At 45.0% G+C, this 21,520-nt stretch overlaps 1 protein-coding gene across 1 annotated transcript in view; it reads left to right on the plus strand.

Moving 5' to 3' along the window:
• GALNT10 (polypeptide N-acetylgalactosaminyltransferase 10) overlaps positions 1–21,520 on the plus strand; it is a 125,852-nt gene that overhangs the window by 62,361 nt on the left and 41,971 nt on the right. The window contains exons 2-4 of the mRNA XM_073649851.1: positions 12,717–12,819; positions 15,338–15,476; positions 21,286–21,452. Coding sequence (XP_073505952.1) covers positions 12,717–12,819; positions 15,338–15,476; positions 21,286–21,452 — 409 coding nt within the window. The remainder of the gene's footprint in view (positions 1–12,716; positions 12,820–15,337; positions 15,477–21,285; positions 21,453–21,520) is intronic.

The raw sequence follows: 21,520 nt of genomic DNA on the forward strand, positions 1-21,520 counted from the left end.
ACAATACATTCATGCTTGGCCAGTTATCAGAAATATATAAACTCGATCAGTGGCAGATTATCACTGATGTTGAGGGGGTTAAAGAAAGCTTTGGCATGTTAAATTGCAATATGCCAGACCCTTGGATATGAAGATTATCAGCTAGCCAACTACATTCACTGAAATCAAAATCTTTTTCAATCAAAAACATCTTAACAGGCCAAGTTACTTTACAGGTTAACATAGGACTCCTTCTTTGATATCATCTTCACAATTCTTACATCCATTGATCTTGAGAGTTTTTGGATAGTTTCTGCCTGAATTTCTTTGCTGGATATCAGAAAAGCCTCCCAGAGTTGCTTTTTATGTGAACTACCTCCCACCATCATAGAAATTTTGCTGAGTATACTCCAAAGGTTCTCAGGTTTGAGATCAGGGGCAGAATGGTGGCCACACCATGAGTTTCTCTCCTTTTATGCCCATAGCAGCCAATGACTTGGAGGTGTTCTTTGCGGCATGAGATGGGGCAATGTCAGCATGTTGGCGCTTTTGCTATGGATGGCACAGTTCTTTTTGTACCAAAGAAGAAAGTGGGGAGTCAGAAACTACAGTACAGACCAAAAGTTTGGACACACCTTCTCATTTGAAGATTTTTCTGTATTTTCATGGCTATGAAAATTGTACATTCACACTGAAGGCATCTAAACTATGAATTGACACGTGGAATTATATACTTAACAAAAAAGTGTGAAACAACTGAAAATATGTCTTATATTCTAGGTTCTTCAAAGTAGCCACCTTTTGCTTTGATGACTGCTTTGCACACTCTTGGCATTCTCTTGATAAGCTTCAAGAGGTAGTCACCTGAAATGGTTTTCACTTCACAGGTGTGCCCTGTCAGGTTTAATAAGTGGGATTTCTTGCCTTATAAATGGGGTTGGGATCATCACTTGTGTTGTGCAGAAGTCTGGTGGATACACAGCTGATAGTCCTACTGAATAGACTGTTAGAATTTGTATTGTGGCAAGAAAAAAGCAGCTAAGTAAAGAAAAACGAGTGTCCATCATTACTTTAAGAAATGAAGGTCAGTCAGTGCGAAAAATTGGGCAAACTTTGAATGTGTCCCCAAGTGCAGTTGCAAAAACCATCAAGCGCTACAAAGAAACTGGCTCACATGAGGACCGCCCCAGGAAAGGAAGACCAAGAGTCACCTCTGCTTCTGAGGATAAGTTTATCCGAGTCACCAGCCTCAGAAATCGCAGGTTAACAGCAGCTCAGATTAGAGACCAGGTCAATGCCACACAGAGTTCTAGCAGCAGACAAATCTCTACAACAACTGTTAAGAGGAGACTTTGGGCAGCAGGCCTTCATGGTAAAATAGCTGCTAGGAAACCACTGCTAAGGACAGGCAACAAGCAGAAGAGACTTGTTTGGGCTAAAGAACACAAGGAATGGACATTAGACCAGTGGAAATCTGTACTTTGGTCTGATGAGTCCAAATTTGAGATCTTTGGTTCCAACCACCGTGTCTTTGTGCGACGCAGAAAAGGTGAATGGATGGACTCTACATGCCTGGTTCCCACCGTGAAGCATGGAGGAGGAGGTGTGATGGTGTGGGGGTGCTTTGCTAGTGACACTGTTGGGGATTTATTCAAAATTGAAGGCATACTGAACCAGCATGGCTACCACAGCATCTTGCAGCGGCATGCTATTCCATCCGGTTTGTGTTTAGTTGGACCATCATTTATTTTTCAACAGGACAATGACCCCAAACACACCTCCAGGCTGTGTAAGGGCTGTTTGACCAAGAGGGAGAGTGATGGGGTGCTACGCCAGATGACCTGGCCTCCACAGTCACCAGACCTGAACCCAATCGAGATGGTTTGGGGTGAGCTGGATCGCAGAGTGAAGGCAAAAGGGCCAACAAGTGCTAAGCATCTCTGGGAACTCCTTCAAGATTGTTGGAAGACCATTTCCGGTGACTACCTCTTGAAGCTCATCAAGAGAATGCCAAGAGTGTGCAAAGCAGTCATCAAAGCAAAAGGTGGCTACTTTGAAGAACCTAGAATATAAGACATATTTTCAGTTGTTTCACACTTTTTTGTTAAGAATATAATTCCACATGTGTTAATTCATAGTTTTGATGCCTTAAGTGAGAATGTACAATTTTCTTAGTCATGAAAATACAGAAAAATCTTTAAATGAGAAGGTGTGTCCAAACTTTTGGTCTGTACTGTATATACTTTGCCGAGGTCATTTTCACACCTTTAGGGACCCAAAAGGGGCCTACCAGCTTTCTCCCAATGATTCTGGCCCAAAGCATGACTTTACTACTTTCTTGTTTACGTCACAGCCTTGTTGGCACATGGTGGCCATCCACCAACCATCCAGTACTTCATCCATCGGAACCATCCAGGGTTGCACAGCAATCATCAGTAAACAAGACTGTTTAGAATTAGCCTTCGTGTATGTCTGGGCCCACTGCAACCGTTTCTGCTTGTGAGCATTGTTTAGGGGGTTGCCAAATAGTAGGTTTATGCACAACTGCAAGACTCTGGAGTATCTTGTACCATAAGGTTCTCGGGACTCCAGAGGTACCAGCAGCTTAAAATACATGTTTGCTATTTGCAATGGTTTTTCAGTAGCTGTTTTCTTAATCCAATGAATTTGTCTGGCAGAAACCTTCCTCATTATGCCTTTATCTGCACAATCCCATCTGTTCTTTGTATTAGACACAAATCTTCACAGTACGATGATCATGCTCAAGTTTTCCTGAAATATATAATGTTTTCGCCTTGTCCAAGGCTTTGCGCTATTTGACGCTTTTCAGCAGCAGACAGATCCTTTTTCTTTCCCATATTGCTTGAATCCTGGGCTGCTTAATAATGTAGAACATCCTTCTCAAGTAGTGTTCCTTTAATTGGGCTCACCTGGCAAACTAATTATCGCAGGTGTTTGAGATTGATTTCAGGGATCCAAACACCCCAAGACACAAACTGTCCCATGAGTTTGAAAAACAAAAAAAATTACATCTTTATGACACTTAAATCCAATTTGCATAATAATTTGGAGAACAGTGTACTTTCCACTCCCCTCTGAGAATACATTCATGTTTGACCAGTTATTAGAAATGTATAAACTGATCTGTGGCCGATTATCACTGATACTGGGGGGGGGGTGATAGATGGCTTGGGCATGTTGGATTTCAATATGCCTGATACTTGGTTCTCATGGGAGATCACAGATGTCCGCCAGCTACTTACTTTCCACTCCCCTTAGAGAATACATGCATGGTTGGCCGATATCGGGGTTGTCTGCCAGCCGCTTACTTACCACCCCCCTTTGTGTATGACCACTTAAACTCTTTTGAGTGATTTTCTACATTATACTGCTGTTTTGTGCCAGATTATCAGATTTTCTGTGTAAACCGATGAGGAATTAAAGGATTTTGACTTTGCCACATTCATCAGTCTTTTTTATTTTTCCACCGCATCCTGATGACTCACAATAACTGGTAATCATCTTATCGGCTGGATCTGGTCCTGGGCCACAGATTGGTAGGCAGAGTTCTTAGCAGATTTCCTGAGATGTAAGGGCCGAAGTTGAATTACTGTTTCTGTCCTGATTTCTCAATAAACAACAATTCCGAATCATTTTTTTTCCGACCTTTGCATTTTACTATATCCCTATCGTTCCGCTTGGAAATGTATAAATAAATTGACAAGTGAAAATTACCATTTTTTTTTTATTTTTGCAAAAAGGCATGTGCCACCGTGCTTTTTTTTTATTTATTATTATTACCATGTCTGGATCTGTAAGGGCGGCATTAAACGACCAATGATCGGCTACAGTGTTATGTGACCGCTGCAGACAATCAGCAGCTGATCAGAGATGGAAATCCAGTCTTCTGGAGTAGTAAAAGCTGCAGCCAATCAGCTGACACAAGTTAACTGCAGCGATCACTTGACCAAACAATGGAATGAGGCATCACTCCAGGAGGTGAGTATGCAGTATTTTTTATATTTTATGATGGACAGTGGCTGATCTGGCTGTGAGGTACAAGTCTGCAGTCACTCTATGTGACTGCAGACTTGTGAATCTACTGAGGATTCTCCGGGAGCAGGCGGGCATGTGACCGCAAGTATGCAATTTGCATACTTCTAGTCACATTTCAACTAGACTTGTCTGGCATCACTCTTAACTTGCATTGAGCGAAGCTGTGCACGTCTAGTCGGCATGTGACCACATGTATGCAAATACCATACTTGTGGCCACATGCCCGCTGCTCCTGGCATCGGAGAATCCTGACAGCACGATGTGAAGATTTACAAGTCTGCAGTCAGAGGGACTGCAGACTTGTACCCTAAGGCCGGACAACCCCTTTAAGGATGACCTAGGCAGAATGAGAGGCGGAGTTGCCATTCCATGACTGTGGAGTGACTGACTTTTATCACCAATCAACAGGAAAGGTGGTAAGTTTGGTTGTTGGGAACCCCACCAATCGGTACAATGAGGGTCCTAAACCTAATTGAAATCAGAATTCAATAAAGGTGTGCTTGGCTATCTCCTGCCATCCCATAGAAGCGGAAGTGTGACTGTAATCAGTCCGGACTGCAATTGGCAGGACTTGAGGCTCTGGACCCTTGTTGTAGTGACTGGCGGGCCCCCTGTTGAGAAGACAATTATCCCTTGTCCTTTGGTGATATATTTCATTCATTGGAAACCCCTTTAATTGATTGCTACTGTTCCTGTGCCGCTCATCCTGCCGGTGTACTCTCCTCTGTAGTTTGCTGTTCCACACAATATAATTGTAAATGTGGTCACAGGTAACCGCGCACAAGGCTTTTACAGCAGCTCTTTTCCAATCCCTCCTTGGGGGACGCCTGACCGCAGCGAGTTTTACGAACAATACATGCACTATTACACAGGTGAGCGCACATTATTCACACGTGAATAGGGAGCTGGCACAGGACCAGGCGCTGCCTTGAGGATGCATTATCTAAGGGAAGCCTCTGCCAGCCTCTCAGATTGCAGCGGTGCTCCATTATGACGTGTTGGTGGAACAAATAAAGTCTGCACATTCAGTTTAATGCGAGTTGTATAAATGCGTATGTATTGAGCTGGCGGAAACGTCAAACTTGTAGAATTTTTTTTTTTATGGAAGGGGGCGATCATGGTTGGCAAAAAATCACAGATGGAAAATTGGCAAATTGTTTATGGGAAGGCAAATTGCTGCCATTACTTGTGGGAGTTGGGAGGTCTCTCTGCCACCGTTGCTTGCGGGAGGGCTCTCTGCCGCCGTTGCTTGCGGGAGGGCTCTCTGCCGCCGTTGCTTGCGGGAGGGCTCTCTGCCGCCGTTGCTTGCGGGAGGGCTCTCTGCCGCCGTTGCTTGCGGGAGTTCTCTCTGCCGCCGTTGCTTGCGGGAGTTCTCTCTGCCGCCTTTGCTTGCGGGAGGGCTCTCTGCCGCCTTTGCTTGCGGGAGGGCTCTCTGCCGCCGTTGCTTGCGGGAGGGCTCTCTGCCGCCGTTGCTTGCGGGAGGGCTCTCTGCCGCCGTTGCTTGCGGGAGGGCTCTCTGCCGCCGTTGCTTGCGGGAGTTCTCTCTGCCGCCGTTGCTTGCGGGAGTTCTCTCTGCCGCCTTTGCTTGCGGGAGGGCTCTCTGCCGCCTTTGCTTGCGGGAGTTCTCTCTGCCGCCTTTGCTTGCGGGAGTTCTCTCTGCCGCCGTTGCTTGTGGGAGTTCTCTCTGCCGCCGTTGCTTGCGGGAGTTCTCTCTGCCGCCGTTGCTTGCGGGAGTTCTCTCTGCCGCCGTTGCTTGCGGGAGTTCTCTCTGCCGCCGTTGCTTGCGTGAGTTCTCTCTGCCGCCGTTGCTTGCGGGAGTTCTCTCTGCCGCCGTTGCTTGCGGGAGTTCTCTCTGCCGCCGTTGCTTGCGGGAGTTCTCTCTGCCGCCGTTGCTTGCGGGAGTTCTCTCTGCCGCCGTTGCTTGCGGGAGTTCTCTCTGCCGCCTTTGCTTGCGGGGGGGCTCTGCCGCCTTTGCTTGCGGGAGTTCTCTCTGCCGCCTTTGCTTGCGGGAGTTCTCTCTGCCGCCGTTGCTTGCGGGAGTTCTCTCTGCCGCCGTTGCTTGCGGGAGTTCTCTCTGCCGCCGTTGCTTGCGGGAGTTCTCTCTGCCGCCGTTGCTTGCGGGAGTTCTCTCTGCCGCCGTTGCTTGCGGGAGTTCTCTCTGCCGTCGTTGCTTGCGGGAGTTCTCTCTGCCGCCGTTGCTTGCGGGAGTTCTCTCTGCCGCCGTTGCTTGCGGGAGTTCTCTCTGCCGCCGTTGCTTGCGGGAGTTCTCTCTGCCGCCGTTGCTTGCGGGAGTTCTCTCTGCCGCCGTTGCTTGCGGGAGTTCTCTCTGCCGCCGTTGCTTGCGGGAGTTCTCTCTGCCGCCGTTGCTTGCGGGAGTTCTCTCTGCCGCCGTTGCTTGCGGGAGTTCTCTCTGCCGCCGTTGCTTGCGGGAGTTCTCTCTGCCGCCGTTGCTTGCGGGAGTTCTCTCTGTCGCCGTTGCTTGCGGGAGGGCTCTCTGCCGCCGTTGCTTGCGGGAGGGCTCTCTGCCGCCGTTGCTTGCGGGAGGGCTCTCTGCCGCCGTTGCTTGCGGGAGGGCTCGCCGCCGCCTTTGCTTGCGGGAGGGCTCGCCGCCGCCGTTGCTTGCGGGAGGGCTCGCCGCCGCCGTTGCTTGCGGGAGGGCTCGCCGCCGCCGTTGCTTGCGGGAGGGCTCGCCGCCGCCGTTGCTTGCGGGAGGGCTCGCCGCCGCCGTTGCCTGCGGGAGGGCTCGCCGCCGCCGTTGCCTGCGGGAGGGCTCGCCGCCGCCGTTGCTTGCGGGAGGGCTCTCCGCCGCCGTTGCTTGCGGGGAGGGCTCGCCGCCGCCGTTGCTTGCGGGGAGGGCTCGCCGCCGCCGTTGCTTGCGGGGAGTGTAATAAGTGGTACAATGAAAATAAAAAGAAAAACATTAACCACTAAAATACTTGGGAAAGCCAAATGCTGAATTAGATTTTTAGTGACGGAAATCTCAGAGTGAAGAAAACTTTCCAGCGAACTTTAAATAGACAAGATCAGAGGTGATTTTCCCTGTAAATAATAGTGAGAAATGCCTTTACAACTTGCAGTGTCCATGTTTTTAACCACAGGGTATTATAAACAGCGCTCGTACATGAGCAACAGAAAATGGCCGACCCCTGCTGGGTTTTTTAAGCCAGAACCACAGGAAATCTGGTTTTGTGTACAGGGACTTCTCATATTGGAACATGAGCTAAATTTATAATCCATCGCTAAAAATACATCTCCCACCATTTTCTGAAAGATGAATTGTAGATAAAACCTGTTACTCATATATGAGAAGCCACTCGCCTGTCAATCATGCGTCGATATCTCCGAGTCTGAATATATTAGAATTGGCGTATTATCGCCATTAACTATTCACTGCAATATATCTTGTGCCGATCACTTATTAAGTTCTGGGAAGGTTTGGACCGTTCATTTAAAATTAGCTCTATAATACTGGGAATGGGAGTCGGGCATATGTAGTTCATTCATGAAAGAAACCCTACCCTTGTTATTAATGATGGCCCATAAATGTATTTTTTACCTGGTGTAAATGCTTCTGTTTTCCTGAATCCGGCGATGTTTTTTGTATGTTCCTGCGCCTCTCCGTTACCGAGATATAGCCCCTTCTTTTCTGTATATAAATCTGGTCTCATTGGCCAAGTGGGTGTGGGCTTCTTCCTGAGGACCACACCCATTTGTTAAATTAACTAGATTTACTTACAGGGAATAGGAATCTATCTCAGGAACGGAGAGGCGCAGGAACAAAAGAAAAACTACACCAGATCCAGGAGAACCGCGGCCTTTACACCAGGTAAAAAAAAAATACATATTTTTGGGAAGTGATCGGTCTTCCTTAAAAGATTGTGCTATTTCAGAACTCTATTTTAAATACCCTGTTAGGGAATTATGGTTAAGGACAATGGCTTCTCACTGTTAGGAATCAAATGTAATAGTGTAAAGCCATTTGTCTCAGTTTGTAAAGCGCTGCACTCCGTTCCATTGAGAACCGTGTAATGCTTCTTATGCCCTGTAGAGGCGCTGCAGGGAAATTGAGCACTTTCTGCTGTATTTTCCCACATGATACAGCTGCTGATTGTTGGATTCTCTGTGATCGATCAATGTTTTATTGGTGAGAGTCTACCGTCTGAACCAACTCAATGAAGGGACTCTTGGATAAGATAGAAACCATGAAAAGCCCATTCTTTTTACTCATATGCGGGGGTCCTGGAGGTTAGACCCCCCCAATTCATAAAACTTTTAAGGCCTTTCCTATGCACACCAATCTGATATTCATGACCTATCCTATCCTAGGTCATTAATATAGAAGAGCAGCAATTAGAGCTTGTTCTGTTGTTAGAGGCAGATGTCGGCTGGATAACACAGCCGACATCTGCCTTGTATGGAGCGAGCTTGGTTCTAGAGCCCACTCCATGCACCTGGACAGGGGTTCAAAATCATGTAAAAAAATCTGATGTTCTGTTTTTAGAACATTCAGGACACTGTGCAAATGAAAAATTGCTCATTTTTCAGGACTTGTTTGGTAATGGGTCAAGAAAGACTATTCCTGGCATCTATGAATGCCGCCATGGCTGCAGGCTGTGTTGCCGTCCTGCGGTGCCACTTCTCCTTAGGGGACAATAAGCATTGTTGTTAAATGCATCATTAGGTTTTTATTTCCCGTAATTAATCCTAACCGCATCCCTAAATGACGCCCTAATGCTTCGGATACACTCGTCCCCATGATAGGTGTGATCCGCGTATAATTGAGGATTAGTAAATGGCTGGCTATATATAGCAGCGATGGAAGACAGTGACTTTTGTCATGGTCTGGAGCTTCCCGCAGTCTGACGGGAACACTGTGCCGCTTGTGTAAGACACAATACCACAGTAAACTCCATGGTTACCGCTGGGAGCCGCGACGGAAAGCGTCATGAATTTCAAATGGTGCTTAGAATGAGGATCTTGTTATTTGCAGCTGCAAGGAGCAGGTGAGGGTATTTATCTCCCCCCTCCTTATTCGGCCCTCTCGAATCCTCATCTTTATGTACACTTTCTGGATTTAAAGCTGCCCGCTGTGTCCTGTAGTGCTCATGCGGGAGGCCGAAGCATTGACTTCTCATCAGCCCTCATCTATATGTATTACCGTGACCCTCGACGCAGATGGTGGGGAGAGAGCCACGTAGGTTACTGAGACCTGAGCAGAAAGGCAAGGCAGATCTATACAGAAAGAAGTACAAAACATTCATCTCCTTGCCTTCAGACGTGTTTGCACTCGCATGACACCTAAAATATTAGCAAGGGAGCACACAGATCATGCAGCTGTTGTGGGATCCCTGGGAAGAGAGGACCTAGTCTTAGGACATCTCATCCACATTGCTACTGGGTGGAGAGAATTTGGGCTGCAGAAGAACTACTAAAAATTTGGGCAGCAGAGTAACGGTTTCCTTTCTCTGCTGAAGAACTGTTGGGTTTCTCTGCGGAAGAACTGTTGGGTTTCTCTGCGGAAGAACTGTTGGGTTTCTCTGCGGAAGAACTGTTGGGTTTCTCTGCGGAAGAACTTGTTGGGTTTCTCTGCGGAAGAACTTGTTGGGTTTCTCTGCGGAAGAACTTGTTGGGTTTCTCTGCGGAAGAACTGTTGGGTTTCTCTGCGGAAGAACTGTTGAGTTAGTCTGCGGAAGAACTTGTTGGGTTTCTCTGCGGAAGAACTGTTGGGTTTCTCTGCGGAAGAACTGTTGGGTTAGTCTGCGGAAGAACTTGTTGGGTTTCTCTGCGGAAGAACTGTTGGGTTTCTCTGCGGAAGAACTTGTTGGGTTTCTCTGCAGAAGAACTGTTGGGTTCCCTTGCGAAAAAACTTTCCAAAAATGTTTCAGGGGCTATGTGTTTATGACGTCTTTTAAACTCGGGGGAACCTGATGAGTTTTTCAAGCAGAAGACGTTTCAGGAAACTGGAGGTTTTTTTTTCCTGAAGCGTCTTTTAACTTGTTTTTTCAGTCATTTCCTGAGGTTTTTTTCTGACGGTTTTAGCCACTTTTGTTTTTTAGTGTTTTCCCAAGGTTTTTATGATGTGTTCTTTTTAATGTTTTTTTTAAGCAAAATTGATGGCAAAATGCTGAAAAAAACATCTGGTCATCTTTTGAGCTCTTCCATTGACTTGTATTGTAAAGTACAGAAGGTCTTCCAAGCGGACAACGCCAGAAGAATGGTCAGGTCACTCCTTTTTTGGAGCTATTCGACTTTGACGCTTTGACGCCAATCCGAGCTTGGAGTGTCGGTGGAAATAGCTTTCAGCCAAAGGGTCATTGAAGGTGAGGTGCCAATGGAAACCACTGGATCTGCCAACGAAACTGCTAAAGCTGGCTGTACCCATGAGATGGCAATCGGCAGCCAACTACTTCTGTCCACACCACTGGCAGCGGCTTATCCTCCCTAAAACATGTTCAGGCTTTGTAATTCCTCCTGCCCGATCCCTCTCTACCCCCAATATCATCTGTCGGGAGAGAGATGGGAGACCCCACACCTGACAGATGGTCCGAAATTAGTGGGTTCAGACAACTTTCATCCAAAGTGTATGGTGGTCCTACCATGCCGGGGCAGCTGCCTCTTTATGATTTCTATATAACATTATTGACCTGCCAGCATTAATCAGTCGGGGCTTTATCATTCTTTGTTTCAATTCTTCTTTACACAGAGTAATCAATTTTTAATGAGCTGCAATAGATTTTCAATTCGTCCAATTTGATTGACTTGTCATGATTCCCCAGTATGGCCGGTACGAGCGAGCGGTACCATGACCATGAGTCACATGCTGACTAAACTTGAGAGAAGCTGGATGAGACTAGTTGGCATGTGACCGCATGTATGCAAATCTCAAAAACATCACGTAACTGTTTGTATCGGTAATACCGAGGAATCATGACGGAGTGTGCACTGCAAGATATAAAAATCTTTGCTAAAAAAAATATGACGAAAGCAGAACATGAGCGGAAATCGGACTCCTAGTGGACTATATGACAGTGGAAAAATATCCTCTGTAGGGATTTAAAGAGTTTGTACTAAGTTTTAAAGTTATCACCTATCAACAGGAAGGGGTGTAAGTTAACCAGAAAGTAAGTGATCATTTATAGATGCTGGAATCATACAGATGAGAGGATGTGTGTCATGTGATTGCTTCCCGCCTTGTAAGGACAACCCCTTCCCAGGCCACACCCCTCATCCGATGATCAGTCGATCATAGTGTGATCACATATTTATCCTGCCTGTATGGCCATGTTTATAAAAAATAGTGGATTTTCCCTTAGGAGGAGGGAAGGAGAGAGGAAATGGTGCATTCTGCACGTAGTAAATTAGTAAGAATTAAAACAAGTTGAGAGAACAACTCCAAAGATATGAAGTGAATCAAGTAGATGCAGCCGACCTGGTGCGCTGTTGGAAATTCCTCCAGCAATGCATGATGATTGGTAGAGATACCAGGTGTAGGGTGCTCCCATAGTAGTAGATGAAGTGAATGACAAAAATCGACCAAAAATATTGAAAATAAAAAGTCAATGCGTTTCGACTGTATCCAACCTTCCTCAGGTGGTTGGTAGGTTAGGCTCATATACACCTAGCCAGCAGTTTTCCCAAGAATAGTTTTCTGTTCTTGGAAAAACTGCTGGATAGAGCAATATATATGACACCAGTTTACAGACAAACCTCCATACACCTGAGGAAGACTGAATACGGTCGAAACGTGTTTTTAACAAAATTTTTATTTTCAATATTTTTGGTATATTTTTTCCCTTTTGCTACATCTACTACCATGGGAGCATCCTATACCCGATATCTGTATAGCCACCTAATGAAGCAAATGGGATCAGAGTCTTCCAAAGTCCAAGATGCTGAATTATAGGGTTACTGCTGGAGTGCCGCAGATTGTAGGAGGCCAATATCTTCTAATGGTCCCAGTTGGACGCACGGCTGCCTATGATAGATATTTATTTTTGTATTTTATCTGCCTCTTGTAATTATCACTCTTTAGACGTAGAACGGATATAAATGAGCGCAGCCTCGACGAGACGTTGCAGTTATTACGGTTTTATTTTTTCTTTATTAGCTATAAATGTCTATATTGGTGTAATTGGATGTGATGTGTTTTCTCCGCCATTACATATATCCGCTATATTAACACTTTACCTTAATTAGTCTCACAGTGGGAGCTCATAGCGGTGATGTTCGTTTCCATTGCTTAATTGGTGTAAACATCTCGGGGGGCTGTCACCGGTCAGGCTAAAAGTACGTCGGCCCCGGAGATATTTATTTAGCTCTGTGATTCGAGAATTTAGAGAACGAATGGAACGGATCAATCTTAATTCTGTATCTCCTATAGCCTCCCACAGCAGCAGAGTATCAAAACACTATAGCAGTGTTCATCCTGAGCGCCCTGATTCATGAACTAAATTCTAGAACCTGAAACGAAGAAAGACATAATTTGACTGTATAAGGGACTCTTTAAATTGGAGCGCTCCACCCCTAGGACTCTTAAGACACTGAAAACTTTTTTTGTCTGCAGAAATGTTCCCTTTGCTCTACTGATTGGTTGCATAGATAATTTGTGCATGTGCATCGAGCATTTTCTCACGATAAATATGAAAATCCTAAATTAACCTTTGTCTTTATCCCATTTATAGGTACCGCTGATCAGACATAAAGATGAATATGTCAGTTACAAAGGGCTGGGGAAGAAGGACTGGCACGACTATGATTACATGAGAAGAGAGCACGATCGAATAGGTAAGAACTAAGAAGGAGAGGCCTTCTTCATCTGTTAGATATTACTCTCACATATTTCTTGGTTATTGAACATCTTCATGTCATTGTGATGAATTCTGGCTCACAGCTCAATGGTCAGGCACTATCATCTTATCAGCAAAATTTAGGATTTTGTTCCTGGATTTTTCTATGAACTATTCCAGAAAAAAATAGGAAAAGAAAATAATAATAATAATAATAATAATAATACAAAAAAATAAAATATGTATATATATGTGTGTGTGTGTATATGTGTATACATACAGTACAGACCAAAAGTTTGGACACACCTTTTCATTTAAAGATTTTTCTGTATTTTCATGACTATGAAAATTGTACATTCACACTGAAGACATCAAAACTATGAATTACCACATGTGGAATTATATACTTAACAAAAAAGTGTGAAACAACTGAAAATATGTCTTATATTCTAGGTTCTTCAGAGTAGCCACCTTTTGCTTTGATGACTGCTTTGCACACTCTTGGCATTCTCTTGATGAGCTTCAAGAGGTAGTCACCGGAAATGGTTTTCACTTCACAGGTGTGCCCTGTCAGATTTAATAAGTGGGATTTCTTGCCTTATCAATGGGGTTGGGACCATCAGTTGTGTTGTTCAGAAGTCAGGTGGATACACAGCTGATAGTCCTACTGAATAGACTGTTAGAATTTGTATTGTGGCAAGAAAAAAGCAGCTAAGTAAAGAAAAGCGAGTGGCCATCATTGCTTTAAGAAATGAAGGTCAGTCAGTCCGAAAAATTGGGCAAACTTTGAAAGTGTCCCCAAGTGCAGTTGCAAAAACCATCAAGCGCTACAAAGAAACTGGCTCACATGAGGACCGCCCCAGGAAAGGAAGACCAAGAGTCACCTCTGCTTCTGAGGATAAGTTTATCCGAGTCACCAGCCTCAGAAATCGCAGGTTAACAGCAGCTCAGATTAGAGACCAGGTCAATGTCACACAGAGTTCTAGCAGCAGACACATCTCTACAACAACTGTTAAGAGGAGACTTTGTGCAGCAGGCCTTCATGGTAAAATAGCTGCTAGGAAACCACTGCTAAGGACAGGCAACAAGCAGAAGAGACTTGTTTGGGCTAAAGAACACAAGGAATGGACATTAGACCAGTGGAAATCTGTGCTTTGGTCTGATGAGTCCAAATTTGAGATCTTTGGTTCCAACCACCGTGTCTTTGTGCGACGCAGAAAAGGTGAACGGATGGACTCTACATGCCTGGTTCCCACCGTGAAGCATGGAGGAGGAGGTGTGATGGTGTGGGGGTGCTTTGCTGGTAACACTGTTGGGGATTTATTCAAAATTGAAGGCATACTGAACCAGCATGGCTACCACAGCATCTTGCAGCGGCATGCTATTCCATCCGGTTTGCGTTTAGTTGGACGATCATTTATTTTTCAACAAGACAAGACCCCAAACACACCTCCAGGCTGTGTAAGGGCTATTTGACCAAGAAGGAGAGTGATGGGGTGCTACGCCAGATGACCTGGCCTCCACAGTCACCAGACCTGAACCCAATCGAGATGGTTTGGGGTGAGCTGGACCGCAGAGTGAAGGCAAAAGGGCCAACAAGTGCTAAGCATCTCTGGGAACTCCTTCAAGATTGTTGGAAGACCATTTCCGGTGACTACCTCTTGAAGCTCATCAAGAGAATGCCAAGAGTGTGCAAAGCAGTCATCAAAGCAAAAGGTGGCTACTTTGAAGAACCTAGAATATAAGACATATTTTCAGTTGTTTCACACTTTTTTGTTAAGTATATAATTCCACATGTGTTAATTCATAGTTTTGATGCCTTCAGTGTGAATGTACAATTTTCATAGTCAAGAAAATACAGAAAAATCTTTAAATGAGAAGGTGTGTCCAAACTTTTGGTCTGTACTGTATATATATATATATATATGATTTCTGCTTTTTTATATATGTGCATATATATGAGCTATGTGCAAAGTCTCCGAGGTTCTCACCAAAATCCTCTGGTATAGAAATAAATATGTATAAATCCACACACACCTATATATGGTTTTGCACCCTCTTTAGTATGACAAAGTGCTGCTTCTGTTTTTGCATTACATATTCTAATTTTGCAGTCGAGCGGGCCGCGAACCATTACTTTTTATGAGACTTATAAAATCCGTTTTTATAGACACTAACAAATTCTTTTAAAAATCTCTATTTTTGGAAATACTTGCAATCCACATAAAATAACAATTGTGAAGTTTATTTCATGTTTTCCATTCCGTTCTTTTGTTATTCCTCCTAGAACTGTATGAATAAATTGACAACTGGGCGTTACTATTTTCCTGGTCACTGGGGGTGGGTTGCTGCACACTGTGGCATTGGCTAGTAAGTGCATAGGTCCATGTGGCCGCATGGTCCTTGGCTCGGGCTTTGTCCCTGTGCTTTACGTAGCGGGTGTGCAATTCTTAGGGTTTGTATTTGCTTTATGTTTGTTTTGTGCATTGCTTATAACTAATGTAATCCATCCTTAGGAAATGGTGAACAGGGGAAACCTTTTCCGATGACGGACGCAGATCGCGTGGAACAAGCCTACCGCGAGAATGGATTCAATATATTCGTCAGTGATAAAATCTCACTCAACAGATCTCTTCCAGATATCCGGCACCCAAAGTAAGTCAGTCATCCTGCTTATCCGCCATTTATACAGATTGTAAAAATCTATCATTCACAATTTCCAGTGGTTAATGAATGCGCATATATTTGATTTTAACTTGGCAATCTATCAGCTGATGCCGGTTTCGTAGGTAAAGAGGGAAGCCCTTGCAAGCTCTTTACTATAAAGCTTGAAAGCGCTGCTCTGCAGATCTCTGGATCCAGCCAGCTTCAGTGCCCCTATGTTCCTCCTATGCTGCAGAAGCAAAGCAAGGAGAGCAAGTAGTTTGGCACAACAGCTCAAGCATCCCGCCAACCGGGACTGTCCATCATCATAGGCGCACCATTCCCTGGCAATTATTTATATTAAGAATAGCTTGTTCAACTGATGGCCTGTAAAAAGTCTCATTTCCAAGGTGCCACACAAGAAACATCTCATGATGGGTAAAACCAGTGAGCTGTGTCAAGACCTTTGCAACCTTATTGTTGCAAAACATACTAAATAAAATAATACTAATATACTAATGGCATTGGTTACAGAAGAATTTCTAAACTACTGAAGGTTCCAGTGAGCATTGTTGGGGGCCATTATCCGGAAGTGAAAAGAACATAATTTCAACATAAACCAGCGACCAGGTGCTCCCCCAAGATTTCAGACATAGGAGTGCCAAGAATTATCGGAAGAGTTGTCCAAGAGCCAAGGATCACCTGTGGAGAGCTACAGAAAGACCTGGAATCAGCAGTACAATTGTTTCAAAGAAAACAATAAGTAATGCACTCAACCTCCATGGCCTGTATGCACGTTCACCATCCAAGACTCTATTGCTGAACTAAAAGCATGTTCAGCATTTAGACAAGCCTGTGAAATACTGGGAGAATATTCTTTGGTCATATGAGAACAAAATTTAACTCTTTGGATGCCATAATACACACCATGATTGGAGGCCAAAAGGCATTGCATATCACCTCAAAAACACCATACCAACAGTGAAGTTTGGAGGAGGGAACATCATGGTGTGGGGCTGTTTTTCAGCAGACAGCACTGGCAAACTTTGTATAAGTGAAGAAAGGATGAATGGACAAATGTACCGAGACATTCTTGATAAAAAATTTGCTGCCATCTACCAGGATTGATGAAGATGAAATGAGGGTGAACATTTCAGCGAGACAATGATCCCAAACAGCCAAAGAAACTCTCAATTGGTTTCAGAGGAGGAAAATAAAGCTGCTACAATGGCCGAGCTAATCACCAGACCTGAATCCAGTAGAAAATGTATGGAAGGAGCTAAAGCTCAGAGTTCATAGAAGGAGCCCGCGGGACCTTCAGAATGTGAAGAGTGTTTGTGTGGAAGAATGGGCCAAAATCACACCTGAGCAATGCCTGCGACTAGTTTCTCCATACAGGAGGCATCTTGAAGCCGTCATCACCAACAAAGGCTTTTGTAGGAAGTATTAAATAAATGTCAGTAAGCGTGTTCAATACTTTTTCCCTGTGTCATTTCTCATTATTACACATCTATGCCATCTATGGTTTGATTTCTTGATTGCCTGTGTGGATCGGATGGGTTGTTTCCGACATCTGGTGAGAATTTCATGTCAATAGCACCTTTAGAAATAGATTTACTTAGAAAATTGGTGACGTTCGATACTTATTTCACCCGATGTATGATATAGGCAAGTGTTGTTCTGGACTTCCTATGAAAAATCCTCAGGCTAAAATTGGCTGATAACAGGGGACAATAGATTGTATTTAAATAGATCCCTTTTAATCTATGAGACAATTACCCCTGTAGGTTAGGAAGAACGGATTCTAAAACTTCAGGGAAAGCAGAAAGTTTGCATTGAATCTTGTATAATAGATGGGTAAAGAGGCGGCGCAGCTCCTGGCACATAATCCGGCGGATTCTCTATGGCTCAGTTTGCACGGTGTCTAGTTTCCTCTCATATAACCTATTATTTGGAGTGCAGCGACGGAGAAACTCGATCTTAATTCTCAGTTCGTGCAGCTAGCGCACTGGATTTATGCATTCAGCTGAGCTAATAAGAGCCATGTCCTTAAGGAGAAGCTCCTTGTGCTTGGTGAAGAAACCAGTCTGCGGTCTTCTCCGCACCGTTCACTCCAAGGGACCGCCGAGCCTCTGTGATATCAATTACATATGTACAGATGGCCTATATTCACTGCAGCTAAAAAAATTATATATATACATGTGTGAGATGTATAGAAGGAAAGACGGAGAAGAGGAAAGACGGAGAAGAGGAAAGACGGAGAAGAGGAAAGACGGAGAAGAGGAAAGACGGAGAAGAGGAAAGAGAAATGAATAGAAAGCGAAGATAAGAGATAAAGAGAACGCAAAGTCAGGATAGGAATAAAGGGAAAGAAACTGAGAAAAATAATTAGGGTTAGAAAAAGAGCAAGATGGAAAGAGAGCTTAAGTGAGTTTTATGTAAAGTCTATGTATGTAGATGTGTCTTTCTGTTTTTATGTCTACAGTGCGCTCGTAACTTGTACAATCTTGTGAATTTCCCAGAATATTTCATGTTCTTGGTGTTAAATCACCTATCCATCCAAATCAGAACTGGAGCTAGGTATTTTCTTTATCTGGGGCGAATGTAGCTTTACTTAAATTAAGTATATATATATTGGGAGACTTTGGGACGCCTTAGCAAGCATTGTTAAAGTATCTACCGGTTTCCTTAAGAAACGGAATTCACAAGATAATCTTGTACACAAGTCATAGCACTGGATATGTATATCCAGTGTATATATATCTATATATACCGTATTTTTCGGACTAGAAGACGCTTCTAGGTTTTAGAGGAGGAAAATAGAAAAAAAAAATTTAAGCAAAAAATGTGGTCATGATGCCCTGTTAAGGGGGAGGGGGTCTGCTGCTGACTCTGTTATAGGGGTAATGTCCCCCAGTTCTGTTAATATCCCCCATCCTGGTATATATGACACCCTCCTTCCTGTTATACATGGCCCTCATCCCCGTCATGATATGCATGGCACCCCAATCCCCCATCCTGGGATGCATGGCCCCCCCTCATCCCTCTTCCTGGTATGTATGGCACCCTTCATAATGGTATGTATGGCTCCCCCCTCACACCCATCCTGGTATGTATGGCATCTTCATTCCTCTTCCTGGTATGTATGGCACTCTTCATCCCTGTATGTATGGCCCCCCTCATCCCGGTATGTATGGCACCCTTCATCCCTGTATGAATGGCCCCCTTCATGCTTGTATGTATGACCCCCCCCTCATCCCGGTATGTATGGCACCCTTCATCCCTGTATGTATGGCCCCCTTCATGCTTGTATGTATGACCCCCCTCATCCCTCTATGCATGGCCCCCTTCATTCCTGTATGTATGCCCCCCCCGATCCCCGTCACGTTGCACAGAAAAAAATAAACAATTATACTCACCTCCTCTCTCCTTCAGAGCTGTGTCACACTCTGTGCCGGAATAGTCACTGCTCCCCATGTCAGGACTGTGTGCGTGGGGAGCAGTGACCATTGATTCTCTCTAATAGCGCGCACACTGTAGCCACCGTGCGGCTCCTGCTGCGCTCGGCCATCAGTGTGCCCGCTATTAAAGCCCATGAATATTCACTACACCCATGGGAGTGGTGAATATTCATGGACTTGAATAGCGGGCACGCTGACAGCCGAGCGCAGTCCCGGCGTGGGGCCTGGCGTGCCTTTGACTATTCCGGCACAGAGCGGGACACAGCGCTGGAGCAGAGAGGAGGTGAGTATAATTGTTAATTTTTTTTCTGTGCATCGCGACTGGGATCCGGAGGTGCCTAGCATACCAGGATGAGGGGGGCCATACATACCAGGAAGAGGGATGAGGGGGGCCATACATACAGGGATGAAAGGTGCCATACATACCAGTTTTTCTTTTTTAATAAATTTGCAAAAATTTCTCCATTTCTGTTTTTTTTTTCTGTCAAGATGGGGTGCAGAGTGTACTTTAATGAGAAAAAAAATAAACTTTTTAGAATTTACCAAATTGCTGCAATGAAACAAAGAGTGAAAAATTTAAAAGGGTCTGAAATCAGCTTAGCTTGTGTAATGTTACCCACATAGAGACATGTAGTTAGCTTGGACCCCCATTAAATTTAGGATGGCACCAAGACCACCAGGTTGTGGAATGAATTAGATTGTAATGTCCTTTCTTAATGGCATGGCCAGTCTACAGCCTAGGTGTGCGCCTGTGGGGGGATGTACATGCCATGTATCTATGGAACTAGCTTTGTGCTCATGCTTTGCGTTTAAAGGGATTGGCAAATAAATGGAAGTCGCTATTATAACCCCAAGCTCCCCCAATGGCAGCCAGGCTCTCCCAATGGCAGCCAGGCTCTCCCAATGGCAGCCAGGCTCTCCCAATGGCAGCCAGGCTCTCCCAATGGCAGCCAGGCTCTCCCAATGGCAGCCAGGCTCTCCCGACGACGACAGCCACTTTCCTCTTCCGACGACGACGGCCACTCTCCTCTTCCGACGACGACGGCCACTCTCCTCTTCCGACGACGACGGCCACTCTCCTCTTCCGACGACGACGGCCACTCTCCTCTTCCGACGACGACGGCCACTCTCCTCTTCCGACGACGACGGCCACTCTCCTCTTCCGAAGACGACGGCCACTCTCCTCTTCCGACGACGACGGCCACTCTCCCCGCTTTTACACCACAAAAGCGGTGTAAAACCGTTGAAAATTTGCACATTTTTGCGCAGCTCGGAGTTTGGCAAAAAAATGCGACTTTTGATGTTTAAACACCACTTTGGATATGGGGCAGGGCAGGGTGTGGTCACGCCCACCTGTCAGTTTTATGAAAATCTGATTAATGATGCATACTGCTTAAAGGGGATTGTCCACCCTTTTTTATGTTTAAAAGTGGGCATGTAAGGTCTACAGATAAAACATAAAGCATGCTCGCCTGCCTAGTTCCCTGCCTTCCTCTTCTAGCGGTGCCTTGGTTCCCTGCCAATCTTTTTACTTTCTTCTGTGCTGTGGTGCTGACAGGCATATAACCCCTGCAGCCCATCACTGGCTGCAGAGAGAAAGCAAGAGGAACCGGAGGGGGTCCTGTGCACCGCTAGAAGAGGAACAGCATGAAATAAGAAAAGAGGTGAACAACCCTAATCTTGATCACCTAAGTATACTTTTGGGAAAAATCTGATTAATAGTGTATCTCAAATATTGTTCACCTAAATTTACCTTTAGAAAAATCTGATTATCTAAATATAGCCGGTCACTAGCAATCAGCCAAGTGATTGACAAAGTGAACAGACAGTGAGGGCAGTAGAGGTATAAAAAGACATGGAGGTACTTGTTTTAGACATTCTGATGCCCTACATATAATGACATATGGTTGGTGTTGTTGGAGTCCCCATGTTGGGACACTTTCTCTGGTAACCAGACCATCATTCTAGGGATAATGAGAGCTTACCCTATCGTTTACACGGACCCCTTTTAAATTATGCATTTTCTTACTAATCAGATAGATTACCGTAGATTTGGGTTTGTCTTGGTGCTCATCCGTGTAGAAGATGATGTGCATTACTTATTAAGTTTACTGCAGTGATTTAGGCCGACAGATTGCATGGCATGTTTCCATCAAGACCAGTGCCGCATCCTTACTCTGTTTATATCCTCACACGGAGCCATACAAATGGCCATCTCTACTTTCGCACCTCTCGGCCGGAGTTTTCCCAGATGTTCCCATGCTGTCCTCAGATGACATGAGCTCAGGGCATGTTCTGCATATGAAGCTGACAGCTGTCACTTTTTATGTCCTATCTCATATTTTTTTTTTTGTTTCTAGCTGCAGGAACAAGGTCTATACGGTAAAGCTGCCAAACACCAGCGTGATAATCCCCTTCCACAACGAGGGCTGGTCCTCCCTTCTACGTACCGTGCACAGCATACTCAACCGCTCTCCCCCGGAGCTCATCGCCGAGATTGTGCTTGTGGATGACTTCAGTGACAAAGGTGCGTGAGCGCCCCCAGTGCACCATGGTGGCAGAGGTCAGGCGTTTGATGGCGGAATGAATTTATAG

Source organism: Phyllobates terribilis, unplaced genomic scaffold, assembly GCF_046119375.1.
Source record: "Phyllobates terribilis strain yellow unplaced genomic scaffold, ASM4611937v1 Scaffold_10__3_contigs__length_209671492, whole genome shotgun sequence".
NCBI lineage: Eukaryota > Metazoa > Chordata > Amphibia > Anura > Dendrobatidae > Phyllobates > Phyllobates terribilis.